Source organism: Mixophyes fleayi, chromosome 3 (genome assembly GCF_038048845.1).
Source record: "Mixophyes fleayi isolate aMixFle1 chromosome 3, aMixFle1.hap1, whole genome shotgun sequence".
NCBI classification, from domain to species: Eukaryota; Metazoa; Chordata; class Amphibia; order Anura; family Limnodynastidae; genus Mixophyes; species Mixophyes fleayi.
In genome coordinates this window covers 24,230,628-24,252,980 of record NC_134404.1, presented here as the reverse complement: position 1 = coordinate 24,252,980, position 22,353 = coordinate 24,230,628, and the positions used below count along the sequence as shown (strand labels likewise).

The 22,353-nt window shown below is 41.1% G+C and overlaps 1 protein-coding gene across 1 annotated transcript in view; it reads right to left on the bottom strand.

The window, feature by feature from the left end:
• Nucleotides 1-22,353, bottom strand: part of LOC142143087 (fibrocystin-like) — a 164,239-nt gene that overhangs the window by 139,703 nt on the left and 2,183 nt on the right. Inside the window, exons 3-4 of the mRNA XM_075200802.1 lie at nucleotides 15,368-15,505; nucleotides 1,159-1,272 (exon numbers count right to left, since the gene is read on the bottom strand). Coding sequence (XP_075056903.1) covers nucleotides 1,159-1,272; nucleotides 15,368-15,505 — 252 coding nt within the window. The remainder of the gene's footprint in view (nucleotides 1-1,158; nucleotides 1,273-15,367; nucleotides 15,506-22,353) is intronic.

Genomic DNA, 22,353 nt, shown 5'->3' with positions numbered 1-22,353 from the left:
AAATAAATATAAAACCCTTTTTTTATTAATTAAAAATGTTATTTGCATAGTATTTAAAAAAATATAAAACAGTATTTTAATGCAAACCTCAAATGCGAACAGAAGTGGCACACATCAATGGCGACCCTGAAACACTATCGGTGAACATGAGCCGCAAATTTCAAACTACAAATTCAAACATGTTGCCGAAAATTTAACCGCCAACATGTTCATCGAACCGTTATTTTTTTCAATCAACTCTACTCTGTATTCTTTCCCCGGCAACTACAACATCTCCGTGACCACAACGTTCAATTTTTCACAATATAATAAAAATCTTACAAATCCAGCCACTGCAATGGATCTTAGAGAATCAACAACTACACCATTGTTGCAACTACACCATTGTTGCAAGAAGCAGGTAAACTGAAAGACATTGATGCCTGCAGACAGCGTATAACATGATATTTGTCTGGGGCGGTGAACAGTTAAATAAAATTGCCTTACAGATGGATGTTTCTCCGAAAAATGCTCGCAACATATTTTAAGTTCTGGTTGCATTACATGATAGTTTAATTTCAAATTATATTCAGCACTTGGGGGGGAGTTAAAATGAACTCTGGAAAGTTTGAATCTGCAGCATCGGAGTCTGTCAATTGTACTTACGTGGAATAAGAAAGTTTTGTTGACGAAAAAGTTATATGCCAATCAAGCCAGGGCTGTAGTGAATTTGAATAATATACATTGTGTGCATTTCCCAGACTTACGGATTGCCCCTTTAAGCAAACATGTGCAACTGATATTATGCTCCTATTTGCATATCCGCTGTGTAGGAAATCAAGCACTGGGGCATAGTAGAGCAGTCTAAAATAGAGTAAACGCTTAAGGGCTATTTTCAGCCAATCTCCCATTTGCTTCCTAATGCAATAATTATGCAAATGACACAACTACAGTCAGGCAACCACTAGATACAATAATACAAAAAAATTAAATAAAACATGAGCATAGGTTTTCAAATATGCTTCATCCTGTCATAAAAAGAGTAAAATAAGCCTATGCAGATACTTTATAATAAACTCAGGAGTCATCAGGCTAACAGTAATTTGGGCTTTGAGCTCTACCATATTGGCTCTGTCGAGCAGACTGTCTATTAGGACTGGATCCTTTGTCTTTTATTACCGATGGCTCCAGGGAACATGCTCAGACCATGCAGCCGGTCGCAGTGGACCCCTTCGGATGCTCGTAGCACTATCTTTATTCTCTGCTCCCGTTCCACAGGCTGCTGAGATGTCCCTGTAACAATAATAAAATTGGTAAAAAAAAAAACATTAATGGCACAAAAAAAAGTTTCAACACTTAAATATGTTGCACTTGAGAAAAATTTGTTTGTTAATATAATGCAACTAAAAAATGGTGAGTGCAAGTGGTAACATGTGTATACCCGGAGAGTATCCAAGCATTAAGGCTTACTATCCCTGGATGACTTGTGTGTTAAAGGGACACTGGGTCGATATATTTTTGTGTGTGTTATGCTGCTCAATGTAGGACATTTTTATACATTTTTTAGCCTACAGACAGTAATTGACGTTAGACCCCAACGCTAATTATTCAGGTAATTTGTTTGGTTTCTAATAATCATTGTTACTGCTTTGAGAGTTTTGTTACCCTTGAAAAAACATCATTCATGCTTTTTAAAAAAAAACATAGCATTATAAATTACCTTGAATTTTTTTATTTTAATTTTCATTGTAGTAGTGCAGTGTTTCTCAAACCCAATCCTCGAGATCACTAACAGTATTAACAGTACACGTTTTCCAGGTCACAAGTTAAATAATTCTACCACCTGTGGATCTGTTACAATGTGTCAGTCAGTAATGAATACAGCAGTGTTAAAGCAAGGAGATATGGAAAACATGCACTGTTAAGGGTCCTGAGCACCAGGTTGAAGAAACACTGTAATAGAGATCAGTTGGCTTTAACACTAGTTAGCCAGACTATTTTATATTGGGGGTGCTCTTGTAAGGATAAGTGAAAATATGTAATTTTCTTCATTCTCTCTTGTACACAACCTTCTCTAGCAATAGCCAAAAGGATTTTATGTTTCTGGTATCCTCATTCATACCATTTACCCACCTGACAAATATTATTTGTGGGAACATAACATAGAAATTGAAAGATTGTCTCGTTATCGCTACACAATTCCAAACCAGTTCCACGACTTTGCATGTGGCGCTTAGACGACTCCTTTCTCTTAGACTCAATGACATATCAAGACATCAAAGTGGCCATTACTGACTATGTCAATATTTCCCCCTCTCCTGACACTGCGCCTGACATCCTTTGGGAAACCCAAAAGGCAACTATCCGAGGCAATCTCATCACCATCTCTGCCGTGGCCAGTAAGCGTACTGCAACTGAAATTTATCGCCTCTCTTCTCTTCTGTCCCAATATGAAATGCTGCCCTTCCTTGATCTTCTCACTCAGAGTCCAATAAAACACTCTACTTTCCAAAAGAGAGTCCTCCACTCTCTAAAAATATCATCAATACTTCTATGACAAATCCGACAAGGCTGATACAATATTGAACAACAAACGATGACAAAAAAAAAGCCTGAGATTGGGAGATCAAACAGAATTCCGGTGTCCTCCCAATTACGACCCCGTAGAAATTATCATCGAATTTAGAAACTACTATGAATCTTATTAATATAATTGTCTCAAACCACCCCTTCCCCAAACACTCAGATAGAGCTGATCAATAATTATAATAAACACTAGGGTCCTGATTTATTAAGGCATGCAAAACGAATGTTTTTTCATTTTTAAAAAACGCATATAGATCGGGTATACGCATGTCTGTATTCAACAAGGAGCGAATGTCAAAATCTGAGCAATCGATTTTTTAAATGAGGATATTTTAATTGAAGAAACCAAGCAAGCATTTAAATCACTGAAATTGTTCTCTGTTCCTGTTACTCTCCATTGTTACAATAAATATTCGGACATCCTCGCCCCTGAACTCACTGACCTATTTAATTGGATCTTAGAAGGGGCAACCCAAGCTATCATTGTTCTCAAACCTAAACCAGGAAGAGACCCCATTTAATGTACCAATCACAGACCTATATCACGATTGAATGTGGACTTAATAATATTTGTAAAGGTTCGGGCTACCCGGTCAAATGTCCGACCCCCTTCCTTGATTCATTCCAACCAAGCCGGATTTGTCCCCGATCGTCAGGCCTTGGACAATAACAGATGAATAATTGATCTAATATATTCTACGATACATAAACGCAAGACCCCTTCTCTTGTACAAGGACTGCATGTAGAGTAGGAGTTTGATTGGATCTTCTGGCCCTTTATGCTCCGCACAACATCCCATATAATGTTCTCAGATAAATTCCTTTCAGGCATCTCTGCATTGTGTTGCTCCCCTTCAACTATAACTATAGATATTGGTGTTGCCTCCAAACCATTTAAAACTACTAATCAAACCAGGCAAAGCTGTTCTCTCTCCCTCCCCCCTCTTTTTCTCTCTAATTATTGAGTCTTTCTCACATGCCATGTGCTCTAACGATAATATTTCTGGTATTAAATCAGGCATTGAACATAAAATTGCATCATACGCCGATGATATTCTCCTCACAAAAGTTCAACCACAACAATCTCTCCGAACCCTCCTGCCAGAAAAGTCCTATCGGTGCCTTTCTGGTTATAAAATCAACACCCAAAAGAGAGAGGTTTTAGACTTCCATCTTACTAGTCCTATCAAATCCACTTTGATAGGAGGGCACCTTCAAAAATTTAAATATCTGTATTTTTTGTTACTTCAACCCTTTCCCCTTGGGCTTCAACCCCAGCTCCCCCCCCCCCTCGCACCCCTTTCCTTTCTTGCATCACACACTACCCTTCCTACCAAAACAGAAGAACCCTGGTTGGCAATCCCATACATCAACTCAATTTTCCTGTGCATGCCGAGATTTTCTGTTTGTTGTCATTTATTCTGTACTTATTTGTTTTGTATTATGCCTGTTTTTTTGTTTGTATTTTCATTGTTTGACGATTGCGTCTGTTTCCTCCAGGTACACCAGTTTCTTCCCACACTCCAAAAACATACTAGTAGGTTAATTGGCTGCTGTTAAATTGACCATAGTCTTTCTTGGTCTGTGTGTGCGTGTGTTAGGGAACTTAGACTGTATGGCAAACCACGAAAAGGGTGTTTTGCTAGTGGAACCAGTGGAATTATCGTGAGTAAACTCAGCCAATAGAAGTAAATTGGACTAGTTATCCTGGTGTACAAAGATGTATGACTTCAAAGATTGGCGAGAAAAATCGACAAGCCCACTGCTACAACCAGCAATGGAGCTGCTATTTCTACTTGTACTTAAAAAGGCAGAATTCTCAGTTACACACATTTGCAACTGTATGGTAAGCCACCCGCCCAGTCAAGGCGCTTCTGTTAAAAAGGTGGTATATATATATATATATATATATATATATATATATATATATACACATATATATAAATATATATACACATATATATAAATATATATATATATATATATATATATATATATATATATATATATATATATATATATAAAAGATTTACCAACACACTCACACAATTTATGTTATAAATGTAAATATATATGTGTAAGTGTATAAATATATAAATATATATATATATACATATATATATATATATATATATATATATATATATATTTATTTCCATATATTTTTATTTATAGCATGAAGTGTGTGTGTGTCTTAGACTTGGTACATCTATTTAATAAACCTTATACCATGTAAAAATAAATAAATAATATTAATATCCTTTGCAAAGAGTTACAAAATGTCAACACACCAATCATTTCAGGGCTTTTATCGCATGGAAAATAAAATAAACAACTGATATAATAGAAAAATGAAAGGCCAAGTGTATATTTAAATAAATGAGTGTTGAAAGCTTCACTAATGCTCCTAGATTTCCAAATTTATATTAATACAGTAGCCTGCTGTCTGCTACGTGGAACAAGAGAAAAATGAGAAAGGGGGGTTAAGAGAGGGGGTTGCAATAATTTTCGTAGCAAATAAAAATGAGTAATTATTGTTTCATGGAGTACATGAGAAGATGGAGAACAGATCATATATCTGGTATGTTTTATAATTCACTCAACTAATAACTTTGGTTTAGTTTTGCAGCCCCGACAGTAAAAATGATTATTACTTCCTTTATCTTAATGATGTTAGTTTACAATTTTATTAATATTACCATGTTCCAAACAGATATTGCAGCAAAGAGAGAAGTAGGACAGTGTTTGCCCCGGGGGAATTTATTTAAAGTCCAGCATAAGACTTCAACATTTCTTTGGTTAGGGATTAAATCAATTATACAACAGATGTGGAAAAATATATTGAAAAAAAAATAGAGTTTTAACTGGAAAAAAACCCTCTATTTAATATATATAAAATGTACAAATAAAGATAAATAGTAACATGTTCAATTGGTAGGAAATGCTGTGAAAGATCACGATCTTAAAGCCTTTACAGATATATATATATATATATATATATATATATATATATATATATCTATCTGTAAAGGCTTTAAGATCTATTTTATATATATATATATATATATATATATATATATATATATATATATATAAGGTGTACATTTTCAAGGTGGAATAAAGGTTTCTTGTGATTAAAAAAATAATAGTAATTTGACCAGACCAGTGAGAGAGAAATTAATGTTATGTTGTTTTAATGGTGTTCAGATATTTTCTGTTCTTTGATGTGTATGTAATACCCGCCTCCCGATATTCATTCTGCATCGGGAGTTACCTGAGCATTCTCAGGGGTCCTGAGTAGGGCCAGTGTTGTGTTCTCCACTACCTGCCGGCCCACCCGGGTGCCGACCTGTCCACACCAGCAAAAAAATATTTATATTTATTGTTTCAGTGCTGGTGGGCTGGCAACGCCAGAACTGGCGCGTCTTTACCGTCTTCCGCAGGCCCTGATGCTGAGGTACTCTGCTGCGATTGGCCACCCCCCTCAACATGTCCGTCCCTGGCAGAAGTACAGGGGGTGTGGCCACATCACAATGGGGAGTGGCCACATCCCAGAGATCTGTCTAGTTCTGCAAAGCACTTGGCTGCCCAATACATAGCTCCCTTCCCCCAACATTCACACCCACCAGACAAATATGGATGGGACAGCGGGACAGACGGCTAAAATCAGGACTGTCCTGCTGAAATTGGGATAGTTGTAAGGTATTGATTGGCTGAGTGTAAGGGTGCTCCCTGTCAGAGGAACTTCAGGCAAGCCACAGCCAGTTGTAAAGCGGGGGACTTTGCGCTCGGATGGGTGGGGTACAGTATCCAGATGACCACATTTCCAACAAGAGTTATAGCGACACTAATATGGCGATCGCTATAACTCAGACTTTGAGGAAGACTTACCTATTTTAGGTATTTAAATAAAGTTTGTACTTTTAACAGCTGTTGGGTCCTCGCATTGCCCCCTTAATACCGCCAATGTGACTGTCGCCATTTTAAGTGACGACAATCACACTGATGGCATTGTCTGCTGTCGGAAATATCCTCTATCAGTTTTTAGGTAAGTCTGCACTTCCTGAAAGTCGGAGTTATAGCGATCGCCTCTATAGTGTTGCTATAATGCTTTGTGGAATGGTGGTCATCGGAATGATGACGACCACCGGCTCAGTTTACTGTTTACAGTAAACTGAGCAGTATCCAAATGCTCAAAGTGAGTAACAGGAAGTCCGTGTGAGCATGTGCTGTTAGAGGCTGACTATTCTGAGCAAGGACGGCATTATCTACTGTGGCAAAGGGAGTGGTTTTCCACAGGCCTCTAAAAGAGGAATTAGGTGTTCAGCTGACATGGGAACTCTGCATACAGGCTTAAGTCCTTACACAGTAAACCTCCTAGGCAGAACACACACAGGTGGTCTAATGAGGTAATTAAATTAAAGGGAGGGGATTTGTGTATATCAACCTGTATTGTGCATATGTGCAGGGTGACCGGTGCCAAACAGTGGCCGGTCACCAGACAAAAAGACTATGTCTAGTCAGAGTTAGGTTGTCTGGTGTCATCCTGATAGAAAGTGTGCTCTTTGTACTTGCTTAGTTCATAAGAGTTTCATTGTTAGAAATGAGAGGCTGATATTTGAGACTATTATAATAATTACATCAAGAGTGACTCATAAGAATTACATTAGTCTTATATACTGCCAGTGTGCTTAATCAGTAGTTTAAACACAACATTACATGACAGATTAATGGTTTATTTAGTATTACTGTTCCTATAATCCTTCACTCATAGTTTGTTATTGCTCAGTTTACTCTGCCACCACTTCCCTGCCATCATCCATCACCATTACCCTAAGGGGTAGATTTATCCAACCTTCTAAAAAGGAAAAGTGGAGGTGTTGCCCATAACAACCAAACACATACTAGCTATTACATCAACACCTCCACTTCTCCTTTTTAGAATGTTTAATAAATCTACCCCTTAATTTCTTCTATTTGTGTCCCTATGTCATATTGCTTTATCCACCATTTACAACTGCATTGCTGATCTGTGTTGGGTGAGATGTGCTGGAGTTTCCCTGAGTCGACCCTTGGCAGGCGAAGAACACACCTAACATCCACTACCAGCCATGATGAGAACTGATCCAGGTGGAGGTTCTGAAAGGTGAGTGGAACTTTTAGATCAGCGAACATAGGAGACAGTCTGCTCAGTGAAACCAATCACAACTTAATACAAAATTTGCATATAAAGCACCAATAAAAAATGAAAACATTTTAGTGATACAATGGCTTACTTATGATTGTGAAGACTTCAAAAGCACAAGGCATGTACATGTAGATGAAGCATACACCGGACAACATTCCTGAACAGAAAATTGAGAAAACTTAGGCCATGCCCCCGATCAGTCCAAACTATGCATAGATAGGACCAAAACCAGACCATTTTTGGTGAAGCACTGTCCCTTTCCAAAATCAGGAGTGTATCATGAGCATAGGGACTGTTGGCAGGAATGCACACAGGGGCAAACAGAGGGGAGTTTCCACACTACGCCACCAGTGGGCGTGACCAGCATGCATGGGGGCGTGGCTATAATTTTAGACAGTGCTTGGCTGCTCTCCAACTCTTCCTATCCCCATAATATACATGGGCAATGATGCATGCACTACTGTTAGGTGCACGCTGCTCTCCCTTTTCAAGCAGAGCTATGTTAAGCGGGAGCAGGGTCCAGTCACCTCAATTATACAGTGCCCCAGACTTGTAGGGGGTTTCCAGGCACTAGGAAAGCCCCCCTCGGTTTGCCTATGGCACATATAAAAAAGTACATACCACCAGTAATTGAGTTACCTGTCTATCTACATGTACGATGTTTGTAATCATTGAAGTTACGTTGAGGGTAGAAGTGAAAGGTACAAATCTTGTACAAGTAAGAATTTTGCTAGTAGGCACACTCTACTAACCATACAGGCTGCAGACAGTGTGGGTTACGATAGTGGTGGATGGGTCGACCACTTGGACACTGGGGCCAGTTGTTTTTTTTAGTCCATCTCCCAAAGTTTGTCAGGCCCAGCATTGCCTGGTGATTGGCATCTCCCCAAGGATCAGCCACCTATTAAATGTTTTGCTGCTTTAATCGGGGATTGGTCCCTGCCCTGACTGGCAGCCTGGGGCAGGATTCTTTGTCTGACACACAGAGCTCACAGCAAATGAGGGCAAGGGGCTGATCTGATCCTATAACACTATGTCAAGGTGGCTCAACACTACTCTTCCCCTTCGTTCTCCTCCTGTCTCTCACTGAGCCTCTCCTAAATCCTCCCCTTCTGCTGTCCCCCCCTCCACATGGGCCAGGCCCCTCTTCACATGTCAGCCACAGGAATCCACCTCCAACAGCATTCCAGCCCTTTGCAGAGCAGGTGTGTTGGTGATAGAGGGATATTAATGTAATGTGGTTGGGGTTTAAATGTAATGTGAGGGGTATTTATGTAATTAAGTTGGGTTTAAATGTAACATGAGGAGTATTTATGTAATTTGGGATATATTATCATAATGTTTTAATAATAAATTGCAGCAATAACATATTTTCTATCACTGTGCTATTGCTGCATATTTATACATAGTGGCCTGAGTGAGACATGGGTTGGGTGTTGCCACAATGTGTATCTACCCTCCCATTTCATAACTACTGCTCTTACAAGTGGCTATTTTACCAATGAATTATGTTTCAGTTCCTTATGTCCCCTATTGCCTCTTTATTTTGCCTGGAACATTCCCATTAATGACATCGCTATAATTTTGTCTTTGCTGATCTGAGTAGAGCGATTTCCCCAGCAGGGAAATATATCTCCATTTAGGGAGCTTGGGGCAAATGAAATCTGCAAATTTGTCACCTTCATTTTTTTGGTACAGCTGAGTTCTCTACTCTCATAACCATTAAGCAAATTAAAATGAATAAACTTTACAGTCACCCAGAAACAATGTGGAATAAATCTGTTAGTCTCTGCTGTCACCATTCGCTTACTCTACTCAAATTTATTTAGATTATTCTTTGATTGTACAAGCTCACGTTCTCACCATGGTAGAACTTGCAATTAGGCACCTGCCAACAGACACCTACAGGCATGTTATTCCAGCCAGCTTTACCACTAACTTCATCACTTTATAGCTAAGTACAGTGAAATAAACAAGTACTTCTGTCTGCTTATCACTTCTCCCCAACATGCCTCCTGCCAGCCTTCCAATTTACTACATATTTTCTGGCAGCCTCTCGGTAATTCTGCTGAAGGCAATTAGCCTGATGTGTCCTCCATGGCACGTGAGTCTATTCTCAGGTCTCTAGTGTGACCAGATTAAGCCAATCTGTGTAGCACAGAGCTTCAAGAAGACGGTTTCTGCTTCCTCAAATCTAATAGCAGACATGATTTCAATGCTAAATGTACTCAGAAAACACCCTATGCTTCAAGTGTCCACTCAGTGGAAGCAGACATTTTGTCAGGCTGACCCAAAATTCATGAGAATGAAGGCTATGGGCCTCCTGTAGAATTGCAAGCATTCATGTCCAAAACGTAGATGTAAAATACTACCCAAAAAATAACACGACTTCGTGTTATGAGGCGTATGTGTTTTTGGGTTAAACTCACACTATGCCAAATGCGTCTGCTGCATGAAGATATGTTTTAAGCATCTCAGGAGGCCGCAGAGATGCATCAACTTGATGATGACTGCCATTTAATTGTGGAATTTAAAAAAAGAAAAGTGATCTAAGCACCAGCGATAACAGTCTGGGATGTTTGCCTCGTACTGCGTGGGGTCTCCCACCACATGAGCAGCCTCCAGCACCAGAATATTACATGCTGGGATGTTTGCCTCGAACTGCGTGAGGTCTCCCCCACATGAGCAGCCTCCAGCACCAGGCTATAACAGGCTGGGATGGTTGTCTTGAATTGCGTGGGGTCTCCACCGCATGAGCCACATCTAGCATTAGGCTTTAAAAGGCTGCGATGGTTGCCTTAAACTGCGTGGGGTCTCCCCCACATGAGCAACATCATGCATCGGGCAGCACGGTGGCTTAGTGGTTAGCACTTCTGCCTCACAGCATTGGGGTCATGAGATCAATTCCCGACCATGGCCTTATCTGTGTGGAGTTTGTATGTTCTCCCCGTGTTTGCGTGGGTTTACTCTGGGTGCTCCGGTTTCCTCCCACACTCCAAAAACATAATTGACTGCTATCAAAATTAACCCTAATCTGTCTCTCTCTGTCTGTATTTGTGTGTACATTAGGGAATTTAGACAGTAAGCTCCAATGGGGCAGGGACTGATGTGAGTGAGTTCTCTGTACAGCGCTGCCTCAAACTGCGTGGGTTCTCCCCCATATGAGCACCATACAGCTCTAGGCTATTACAGGGTGGGATGGTTGCCTTGAACTGCGTGGGGTCTCCCCTGCATGAGCTGCTCCCTTCACTAGGCTATGACAGGCTGGATTGTTGCCTCGAACTGCATGGGGTCTCCCCCACAAGAACCACATCCAGTACCAGGCTATGACAGGCTGGGCTGGTCACAATATAACAGGAGAACCAGCAGTACTGGATCCCCTATCATAATGTGACACAGCCCCAGTCTGTTGAGCGGAGGATTGAATACCCTAGGGGATTCGGGACCACAAAAAAAACATTGCGGAAAAGCAATGAGAAAAAAAAAACCTATGCTGAAAGCACTGGGACTCAATCCTACACCCTTGGCCGGTGGGTATTGGGGTAATAGCGTTCATTAGCATAATAATAACATTTCTGTATGTGACACCACTGATCACAGCAAGTCATGGCAGCCATAAATCGCTTGGGTATGCTGACGCCTGTAGAACTACATTCAGGATCTGCTGGGACCTTTAGTGCCACATAAGAAAATACTGGGGGAAAAAAACTCCAGACACTATTTAAAAATATTTTATTTAAGCAAACACTCACCTATTCCCTTCTCAGCCAATTTATTATTCATCCAATTTCACAGATATTCTCTTGTTTCGGCAGGTTTTTGATCGTTGGGGAAGAAAAAAGATGCTGACTACGCTAACCTGCTCCTTGCAGAGCCGCAGTATTTCCACGGGCCACGTGGGAGATCTCATGGCCTCAGGTGATTGTGTGTGTGTGTGACCGTCTGGAAAGAAGTGTGAGCGGGAGGACCAATGAGAAGCCACAATGATGGGCGTTGCACCTTCTCATTGGTCCTCCTGCTCACACCCCTGTCTGCAATCACAGTGCATGCAGAATAAATTAGTGAAAAACTTTTGATTATTTTACAATCATTTTTGGAAGGCAGCTGAGATTGATGCTACTATGCATTTAACCTAAATCAATAAATAAACTGTACATTTAAGAATACATGATACAGCAAACATTGTATACCACCCTTACCTGTTTACATAACACAATTATCATTACCGTACATTTTTATAGGCAGGCCCGGTTAGAAAGAACAAATACTGTTTAATGGATGTATGTCACTCAATTTGTATCACTGTATGAATCGACTGAATGTTCTGCTTTGTAGCATTTGCAGCGTGTGCTTGTTTTTACTCAATCAATTAAAAATCCCAGAATGAAAGAAAGTAAAAGGAACAGATGAACTCGGAGGTTGCAAGTTTTTTACATGGTGCTAAACCAAGACAACAGTACAAATCCAAATTTAACAGAAAAAGAAGGCAGTAGCATGAGATAAATTAACAATTTCTTTACATCTATTATGAAGCATTTATTATGCTTCCAAATTTTTCTGTGCAAACAACATGAAATGCATTTTCTCAGAGATTTCCTCACAGTGACCCTTGATCAGAAAAGGCAGACAGAGTTATAAATAATAAAATGAGTCAGTAAGGATAGATTTGCAGTAAGCCCTGCTACTTTGGTGTTTTCTATTTCTATTAAAAGGAAAAAAGAAGAAAAAAAACCTTCAGCTTTACTCATAGATTGCTCACAATGGGGCTCATTGGATGTACATCAAATGATGATGTAAGATGCATATTTCCATACTGTGCGTACGCACCAAAAATGTGTACACATACGTCCATATACAATTTTATGTATCGTGTACTTGAATTTCATTATGCCTGGAATACGGGATGACAGTGGGCAGGGGCTGGCAGGTGTAGACTGAGTACAATAAGGGGATGTTCGAGTAATTGCTATGCAATCAGTTGTGGACGCCTTTTTTTGAGGCCCGTCTCTTGCGGTTTCTGAAGGTCTGTTGCAACGAGACACAATGGTGACGATGACGAATGATTGCGTATTGACCCCTCCGGCGGATAACACTTCATTCATTAGCATGGTGGCTGTATTATATGAAGTTGCGGCCATTTATTTGCATTACTCAGTTCACATTTCCATTTGGACTACTACAGAAAAGAAGGCTCCAGTTTGAATTTTAAAAGGATGGTCATAGATGAGGAGGTGCTTATATTTAATTGCATTTTATGTTGATAGACACACCATTACATTATTACATTGTGTACAAATAGGGCAGTGTGCCTTTAGCACTTACTACTAACCATGTCATGCCACATCTCTACCCTTTCCTGTGGAGTTAGTAAATATACTTGTACGCCTGACGTCTATCTGTTCTTGTCTTCCTCCTATGTACGTTGGGTGTGCAAATACATTTAACTCTGAATGACTTCCATTATTTTCATTGAGGCCATTGTAGGTCATATGGTGGTACAGTAAAGACCACCGAAATGTCGGAAGTAAGAGGAAATAATCACTGTGAAGAGCAGATGGACCACGTTTTCGGGGAAAGAAATCATCAGGAACGTTTGCAAACATCACTGCCTGGAAACAGGGTGAGCAATGGTTTTATTCAATTCCCGAGATCTTGATAAATTTACAATTTGGACGTACATTAATCATCCTACTTTGACCATCTGAAATGTTGGGACATCTGACGCTAAACGCTAATCAGCAAGGTACTCTCCATAATCTGAGGTACACCTGTGATTACGTAACATATACTATTATTTTTGGCTTGGGTTCATTTCATAGCTAGCCACAAGTGCATTCAACTGAACATAACTAGGGAAATCAACAGATAAAAGTGTTGCCCTGTCCCCAGAAGCAAATTAGAACTATTTCCTATAGCTCGTGGCCAATCACGTCAGCAGCTATGATTGAGATGTGAGACAGGATCCAGCCTGACGGATCTGATGCTAAGTCATAGAGTCATATGTTTGCCCAGTGTCGATGGTAAGTTTAGCAATGAACGGTTACATGGAAGGAGAGCTACAAGGGCCAAGTATGGATTCACCAATAGAGATGTCAATTTCTATTAAGATTGTTTACCAAAATACCTCATTATCTGCACAATGTACGCGTTTCTTCAGGGTGTGGAGGAGCTTTGGACAGATGGATTGAAAAGGAAATCCCTGAGGGCCTTAAACAAATAGACAAGGACAGATGGGGGTCTAGCAATAACTGGGAGGCTTGAAATACACAGGCCTAAGAGAAGAATCGCTTTGTTACAATTTAACACATATATATCTGGAGAGGCTGTTTAAATAACATGATGAAATGTAACTGAAGTATGAAGCCAGACGAATGGATAGGCAGGAGGAATGATTTCAGGATAATGCTGTAGTCTTATATCTGTAAGACCCAACTCGGAATTCTATCACATGCCGGAAAAAGAATCCTAGTGCAATGTAACGAATATGAGGAACCCCGGTCACAGCTAGGGTTAGCGTCCTGAAGGATAGGTATATTTATCCGCTAAGAAAACATACATTCACCACTGACTCCAGCATAAGGGCTTCAATCAGTTTTAAGTCTTTATGTGTGGCTTTTAAAGGGATTTTGCATAATTTAGGACCTGTTATAGACCTAGCTAAATTGATTGTGCAAACGCTAACTGTGCTGAAGGCTCGGATAGATAAAGAGACCTCAGCGGGTTAGCTGGCTCTTCATTGGTGTATGTCACAGCCAATGAAAATGGGAGGAGTTTCCACACAATCCCCCGACTTAAGAACAGAAGGTGGGATCGGTGTTTATGTAGGAATGTGAGGATGATCTCTGTTAGTAGATTGTCTATACTATGAATTATCTGATGAATTACTGTATTTAGTGGTGAACATAAAATACCATGGGTATCTCCCGTGCTGCCCCCCACCTTTAGAACACCCTACTCTGCCTCACTCTAGTTCCCCCAACCAAAAATCCTTCAAGTGCTCAATCAAAACTCCCCTTTTCATGATCACTATCCTACCACCTCCTGACCATCTTGTTCCTTTCCTCCTCTTCCTTTGTACACCATCTACATTTTCTCTCAGTTGATCCTACTGTCTCTCACCACCCCTTCCTCTAGAATGTAAGTTCTGGGGGGCAGAGCCCTCACTACCTATTGTCCCATGTCTGTCTACTGTCTGACTCCCTTGTACGTCCTGTCATGTCTTTTGCTGCCCTCTGTGTGAGTCCCCATAGCTTTACTCACACTCATCTGTGCTACGTATATGTATTACCTCATCTATTTGTTACTTGCTTCTGTATCCAGCTCTATGGAATCTGTGGCGCCTTATGAATAAATATATAATAATGCTAATATTTTTTGGGGGGGGAATCTCTCACTGACACATTCCTAATTTTTAATACTGTATCCATTCTGCACCATGTTTGAGTTTACCATTCCCTTAAAATACATAACAAACCCTTCATCCAGAGATATTAATATACCCAGGACCTCACTAAGCTGCAATGACTTCAGAATGATGTAAAGAGCTAAATGATAGCAATAAAGAGATATATATATACTGTATTGTTATAATGCAATAACTGGTAAGTTACTCACCAATGCGCAGCTCCCCGCCTGTTATTAGAATGCAGGTAACGCTCAGAACATTACTGGAATGGGCAGGAAATACCAGCGTTCCAAGCACATATAGACCACAAAGTGGAGGCAGAGGAACATCAACCACTATGGTCCTGTCTAGGAAACAGAAAATAACAATCATGGATTACATGCAATATGCAGTGCTACGACATGACCAACAAACAGAATCACAATACTTGTACCAGGTAATTTCAATAAATATCAGCTAATACAGAATATGGGCAGCGCGGTGGTTTAGTGGTTAGCACTTCTGCCTTACAGCACTGGGGTCATGAGATCAATTCCCAACCATGGCCTTATCTGTGAGGAGTTTGTATGTTCTCCCCGTGTTTGCATGGGTTTCCTCTGGGTGCTCTGGTTTCCTCCCACACTCCAAAAACATACTAGTAGGTTAATTGGCTGCTAACAAATTGACCCGTGTCTCTGTGTGTGTCTCTGTGTGTGTGTGTGTGTGTGTGTGTGTGTGTGTGTTAGGGAATTTAGACTGTAAGCTCCAATGGGACAGGGACTGATGTGAGTCAGTTCTCTGTACAGCGCTGCGGAATTAGTGGCGCTATATAAATAAATGATGATGATGATGATGATGATGATGATGAAGAGTTGCACCCAACAAGCTGGACTAGAGAAGTGGTACTGTGCAGTTTTCAACAGCATAGAATGAAAATGGCATCAAACATACAAGGTAAGAGAAGTGGTACTTAGCCACAAACACTGACTGCTCTTTCCTGCAAGTATTGTGATACAACAGGTGTTGTGAAACTACAAGTCCCAGCATACCCTGCCAGCTATTGGCTGACTATCTGCTTGTAGTTTCATGACCCAGACAGACAATGAATCCCATGAGTTTTCGGGATTAAATCAACATAAACTCACTGGAGAGCAGGGTTCCCATGAGATTTTCCTATTTTAATATCACTTACACATAATAGACATTATGGGCTCTATTAATTTAATAGAGAAAAACTTTATGTCTGGTGAAAAACTGGTATTTCCGCTAGAGATAAGTCTTCTGTCTATCAAGGGGTAAATACCGCTGTTAGCACCGCCGGCAATAAGATTCACCACCTTTCTGTGGCATAGAAGATATTCGATGAAACATTTTTTATTTTAGAAATAAAGTATTTTTGTAACTGTAATAAAATTAAGCAAAACAAATTAAATGTTTTTCATTTACTTTGAAACATTTTTTTTTACAAGTGGAACTGAAAGACCAAGTCAGTGTTTTCACGGGTCATCCATGCGCATATCCCTGTACACTGGTCCGGTAAATCGGTAAGTCTACTATTAGCGCTCACGCCAAGTATGTGTCGCTCAGCTGCCACAGTGATATTTTTATACAAATCATGCTATAAAGAAATTTCTATCACTGCGATGAGCGGCAATAGGAAACCATCCCTTGTACCTTGAGCGTAGTTCATTCAGGGTGGCTAAAAAGGGGGACAATGGGGAACACAGGAAAACGGGTAGACAATTGGCAATGGGGGAAAAAAACCATGAGTGGGAAGACACAAGAGGGGAGTCGGCCAAGAGACAAGGAGGGGGGATACAAAGTAGACATAAGTACACAGAGAAAAGGGTCAAGCAAAGAAAATTGGTAGGATAATGGAGACAGGGTGGAGATCCCACACACCTAGGAAGGCGCGGAGACACGGCTCAGGCATACTTGCTCACTCTCCCAGAAGGTCCGGGAGACTCCTGCATCCCAGTTAGATCTCCCGGACTCCAAGCTAGAAGGCTACTTTCCCGCATTCTGCCCACTTCCTAGTGAAGTGGGTGAGTCGGGGGCCTATATGAAGCGTTTTTCCGCAAATCACGTAATTTTGGCACTGCCCCCTATGGTGAAAAGAAACAACATCCCCAGTCGCACTTCAGCAATGAACGGTTGGCAAGTATGGGCTAAGGACATGATTTTATTTTATTTTATTTGAGTTTTTTAATGTTTGTATGATTGGTGCTGTGAGGGATATGGGTATTGGTGTTAGCACAGTGGTACCCAGGGCTCTGGCTGAGATTTTCACCAGGGACCACAGAGGCGCACACAGGGGGTTTTCTGGTTCTCCCCTACACAGCAGCACTGTGCTGTACAGCAGCCGCGGCGCAGTCATAGAAGCGTCCGCGGCGGTGCTGAATATTACTACAATACAGCACTGCCACGGACGCTTCTTTGACAGCGCCGCAACTGCTGTACAGTACAGCATCGCCAAAATGGAGCTGCTGCGCATGCGCGGCTGCAAGCTCAGCAGCTCTCTCTATCTATATATATTTTTTTGGGGGTGGAGGAAACCCCCCCTTAAAAATCCTGCATTTGCCCCTGGACCAATAGTTCTACACTGCTAGGTTCCCTGCTCAGTCATCCCTGGCTGTCATCTCGGAGGTACAGACTTCAGCACACCCCCATTCCTCCTGTAATGTCCCCACCTGCTCCACTACACTGACAACTGGTACAATAACAGTGCACCAACTAAAGGGATCCTACCAGGAGCGCACTTAGGGGGGGTTGTCCAGTTACCCAGAAACCCCCATTAATCTAATCATGGAACCTCCCAGTTAGTATATATATTAAATTAACTACAACACATTGGGGGGAATTCAATCAGTTGCGAAGTGTCTAGAGAACGCCCGCCAGACACTTCTCGGTGGAGATTTGACAGAAATCCCTGCTCAATTTTACTTGCACCCAGGCCCGGCGCTCCCATTAGGCAAGGTTAGGCAGTTGCCTAGGGCGCCGGGCTCTGGAGGGCGCCACAGAATGAAAATTACTTTAAAACTGTGCGGCGACCGCTGACCATACCTTTCACGGCCGCCGCACAGCTTCAGATAAATCCACGGGGAGGGGGAAGGGGCTATTGATCACCACCGCCGCCTCTCTGCTCCGTCTCCTCCCCTCCACTCACTGACTGTCGGGCGTGATTTTGTAATTGTGCCGGGTGGGGGCCGCCGATTTTGACAGTGTGCCGGGTGGGGGCCGCCGATTTTGACAGTGTGCCGGGTGGGGTCCGCCGATTTTGACAGTGTGCCGGGTGGGGGCGCAGATTTTGACAATGTGCCGGGTGGGGGCGCCGATTTTGCAAATGTGCCGGGGGCGCCAAGGACCCTAGCACCGGCCCTACATGCACCCCATAGAGGTCTGAGGAAAAATGAGCGGAGATTTCTACTGTAACTGCCGGTAATGTGCGCTGTGCGACGTCCCCCCGCCCCAACGCTGGCAATTGATTCCCCCCCATTGCCTGCAGGTGAGGGAAAATGTCCTGTTATCCTCTGCAGTCTGATGTGCAGCACTGGGTAAGTAACCATAACACCAATTTAAATAGGTTTTATGTTAGTTGAGTGTGAGAGGAGATTAATATTAGTTTTGTAGAGTAATATTAATTTGGTCAGATGGTCAGATTTATGTAAAGCAGTGGTCTCATTAATGTACAGCTTACTATATGCCTCATTCTGTTTTATGTAACATTTTATTACATTTATGTACATTTTACTGTTCTAATTCTAGTTTCCATATCTAAATACAGCACTACTGCCTGATTTCTATTTTGTATGCAATCCTGTAATTTTTTTATTCTGCTGAACGTATGTATTTTGCACAGTAACACTTCTCTTAATGTCATTTCCTTGCTATTCATATTTACACTGCACAGTTCCACTTCTCTTTGTCATTTCCATGCTGTACACATGGACACTGCACAGTGCCACTTCACTTTATGCCATCCTTCTGCTGTACACATGGACACTGCACAGTGCCACTTCTCTTTTCATTTATATGCTGTACACATGAACACTGCACAGTACCACTTCTCTTTATGCCACCCTTCTGCTGTACATATGGACACTGCATAGTACCACTTCTCTTTATGCCATCCTTCTGCTGTACATATGGACACTGCACAGTACCACTTCTCTTTATGCCACCCTTCTGCTGTACATATGGACACTGCATAGTACCACTTCTCTATGTCATTTCCATGCTGTACACATGGACACTGCACAGTGCCACTTCTCTTTATGTCATTTCCATGCTGTAAATTTGGGGAAATCTCCCTTGTTCCGGAAAGTGGAATAAAACCGGCAAGTGGAAACGGTGGAGGAAACGCCTCAGTAGCTGCTTCTGCACCAGTTGTTATTACATTACGTCTTACACTCTGTGACTCTACCAAACTTATTATTTACAGTCAAACAATTTAACTGCAAAAAAGTGTCTGTTGCCGTTTTATTGCAGCAATTTTGTTCTTGTTTTGTATTTGATTTGTTCCAAAATCAAACATTTGAACCCCCCCCTCTAGAATCCCTGCGCTTGCCCCTGCTTATATAATAAATGCCTAGATTGTGCCAAGACCCAGAAGGGAGAACAATCAGTGTAGTAGATCTTCTATAGTGTAAGTACAGTATTATTTAATTAATTTATATTACTGCACTCTTAGTATTCCCGTAGCAAAGCTTTGGACATGACCTTTAACCCTACATTAGATTAGAATGATGTGTATTAGACAAATATAAACAGACTTTGTACAAATCCCTTCCTCCTTATCCTGTTAGAATTCAGCTGTCACTTATTTACCCACAGATACAAACAGATTCCTGACACACTCCTTGTACAACCGTCGTCTTGCCATGTACGACACAAGCTGAGATGACACTCTCTAATTGGCTGCCATTAAAAAATACAAATAAATCAAGAATAGAACAAATATGTGCAGACAAATCAAAAATGTGCAGACAAAACTAGGAACAAAATCACGACTGAAGTTTACGACAACCCACAAGGGAAAAAAATAATGCACAGAGGCCAAAAAAAAATAAAAAAAATATTACAAGCACCTTAAAAGTCGGCCGACGGAATCCTCTTTTAATATGATTATTCGCAGGTACACGACGGATGCTAAGTTTGAAAACTGACTAATGACTGCGACACTGACATCAAATGCCTTTGATCAGCCCTATTTCTATATAAAACATCATAGCCTGCCATTCAATGGAAATCAGGTCTAACAGAAGAACTATTATGTAAGATACAGTACTTTGGCATTCATCTCTTCAAACAGAGAAAGTTCAAAGAAAAACGCAAAATGAATAACAGAGTGAATTCCAACACACAAAAAAAAAAAAAAAAAAGAAGCAGAATGTCCTCAGGCTACGTGATATCATATCTATACCCTTCAAAACAACATTCCTTTCGCTCAGAATTAGAACATATTTTCATTCCAGCCGATATGTCTCGTGTCAGAAATGTGTCATATTGAAAATCTGGAAATACATCTCTTCAATTTGAGGTTTTAGGAAGCTTCAGTAATAATATTTTTCATTATCTGTGTTTGGATGGCAGCTGGGGAACACAGAGGGAGATTTCCGGTTGAATGTCAGTGATAAGGGAGAGTTTATGAAAACAGAAGTTTATAGGTTCCACTGATGGAGGGAGGAAAAAAAACAAAAAAAAAGTACATAAACTTTATTACAAACTCAGATCTTTAGTCTATTATGCTACTTACACTTTCAGTATCACTTGCTAAGTTATTTTAATAAATATTTTAATGTTGGTACAGGGCACACGTGTTAGGTTTTAGATTAAACAGAATTGCATATTGCCATTTATGATTTAATATTTGATCCTCCCATTTAAAATAATCGTTGATCACTTTCACTAACTGCAGAGGGCACTGTTTAGTTGATGCCCAATGAGGAACTTCATATAAATGTCTTAGGGTAAAGTGGCTGAAAAGAGATTTGTCCGTATTGTTTTAGAATTACAAAGATTAGGAGGTGTGTTCATAATTCATTTTTGCACAGTGTGTCAAACAATGGATTGTTCCCTTGGTAATTATATAAACTGAAAATAATGTGGTTATTTTTATAGTCATAACAATCAGTGTGATTAGATATTAATGACCATATCAGAATCCAAATTAACTAAGATAAGGAATAGGAAATTGTCAAATTGAATCTTGTGTTAGTGGCATGTGCCATAAGCAAACCGAGGGAGGGTTTCAAGTGCCTGGAAACCCCCCGCCAACTGTATAATTGAGGTGGCTGGACCCTGCTCCCGCTTCACACGGCTCTGCTTGAAAAGGGAGAGCTGCGTGCACCTAATAGTAGTCCACGCAGCATTGCCCATGTATATTATGGGGATAGGAAGAATTGAATAGCAGCCAAACACTGTCTAATATTATAGCCACGCCCCCATGCATACTGGTCACGCAAACCCCCCTCTACAAATCCTGCTTTTGTCCCTGCGTGCATGGCTGAATTAATGTCACTGAAGCCTGCAGACACAGTACCTTTGGCTCCCTAGCCCCCCCCTCCATGAACTAGCACCTCCTCTTTTACACACCTTTTTTTCTTGAAGCCCAAGGGGCGGTGCTTTCAAACTCTCAGTGCTGTGCTAAAAGCCAGTGCTGGGGACTTCAAACTCTTCTCTAAAGGAAGAGGGTCCCGTTCTGCCCCCTGCCCTTGGGGGGGGGGGAGGGGAGCAACAGTCTTTATGCCCACCTTCACGCCAAGGCTCCATGAGATAGGCCAAAACTTCTCTAGGGTACCTGGTTCTTCAGCTCCCCCCCAAAAGAGGGAGCCTCATGTGACTTGAGGAGAGGATCTCCCACACCACCATGTGCAATTTCAGGTAATTCCAGCTCAGCTTTAGGGGCACAAAGCACCACTGGCTTCAGGTAGCTGACCTCTTGGCTAAAGGATCAGGTGATTGCCCGCCACCTACAGGGCGCCTCACTGCATTCATTGTCCTCTACACCTGGTCTTAGACAAATGGCCGAGAAGCGATTTCTGCACATCTCATTTACACATCTGGGGGTATATTTACTAAACAAGGGGTTTGAAAAAGTGGAGATGTCGCCTATAGCAACCAATCAGATTCTAGCTGTCATTTTGTAGGATGTAGAAAATAAATTATAGCTAAAATATGATTGGTTGCTATAGGCAACATCTCCACCTTTTTCAAA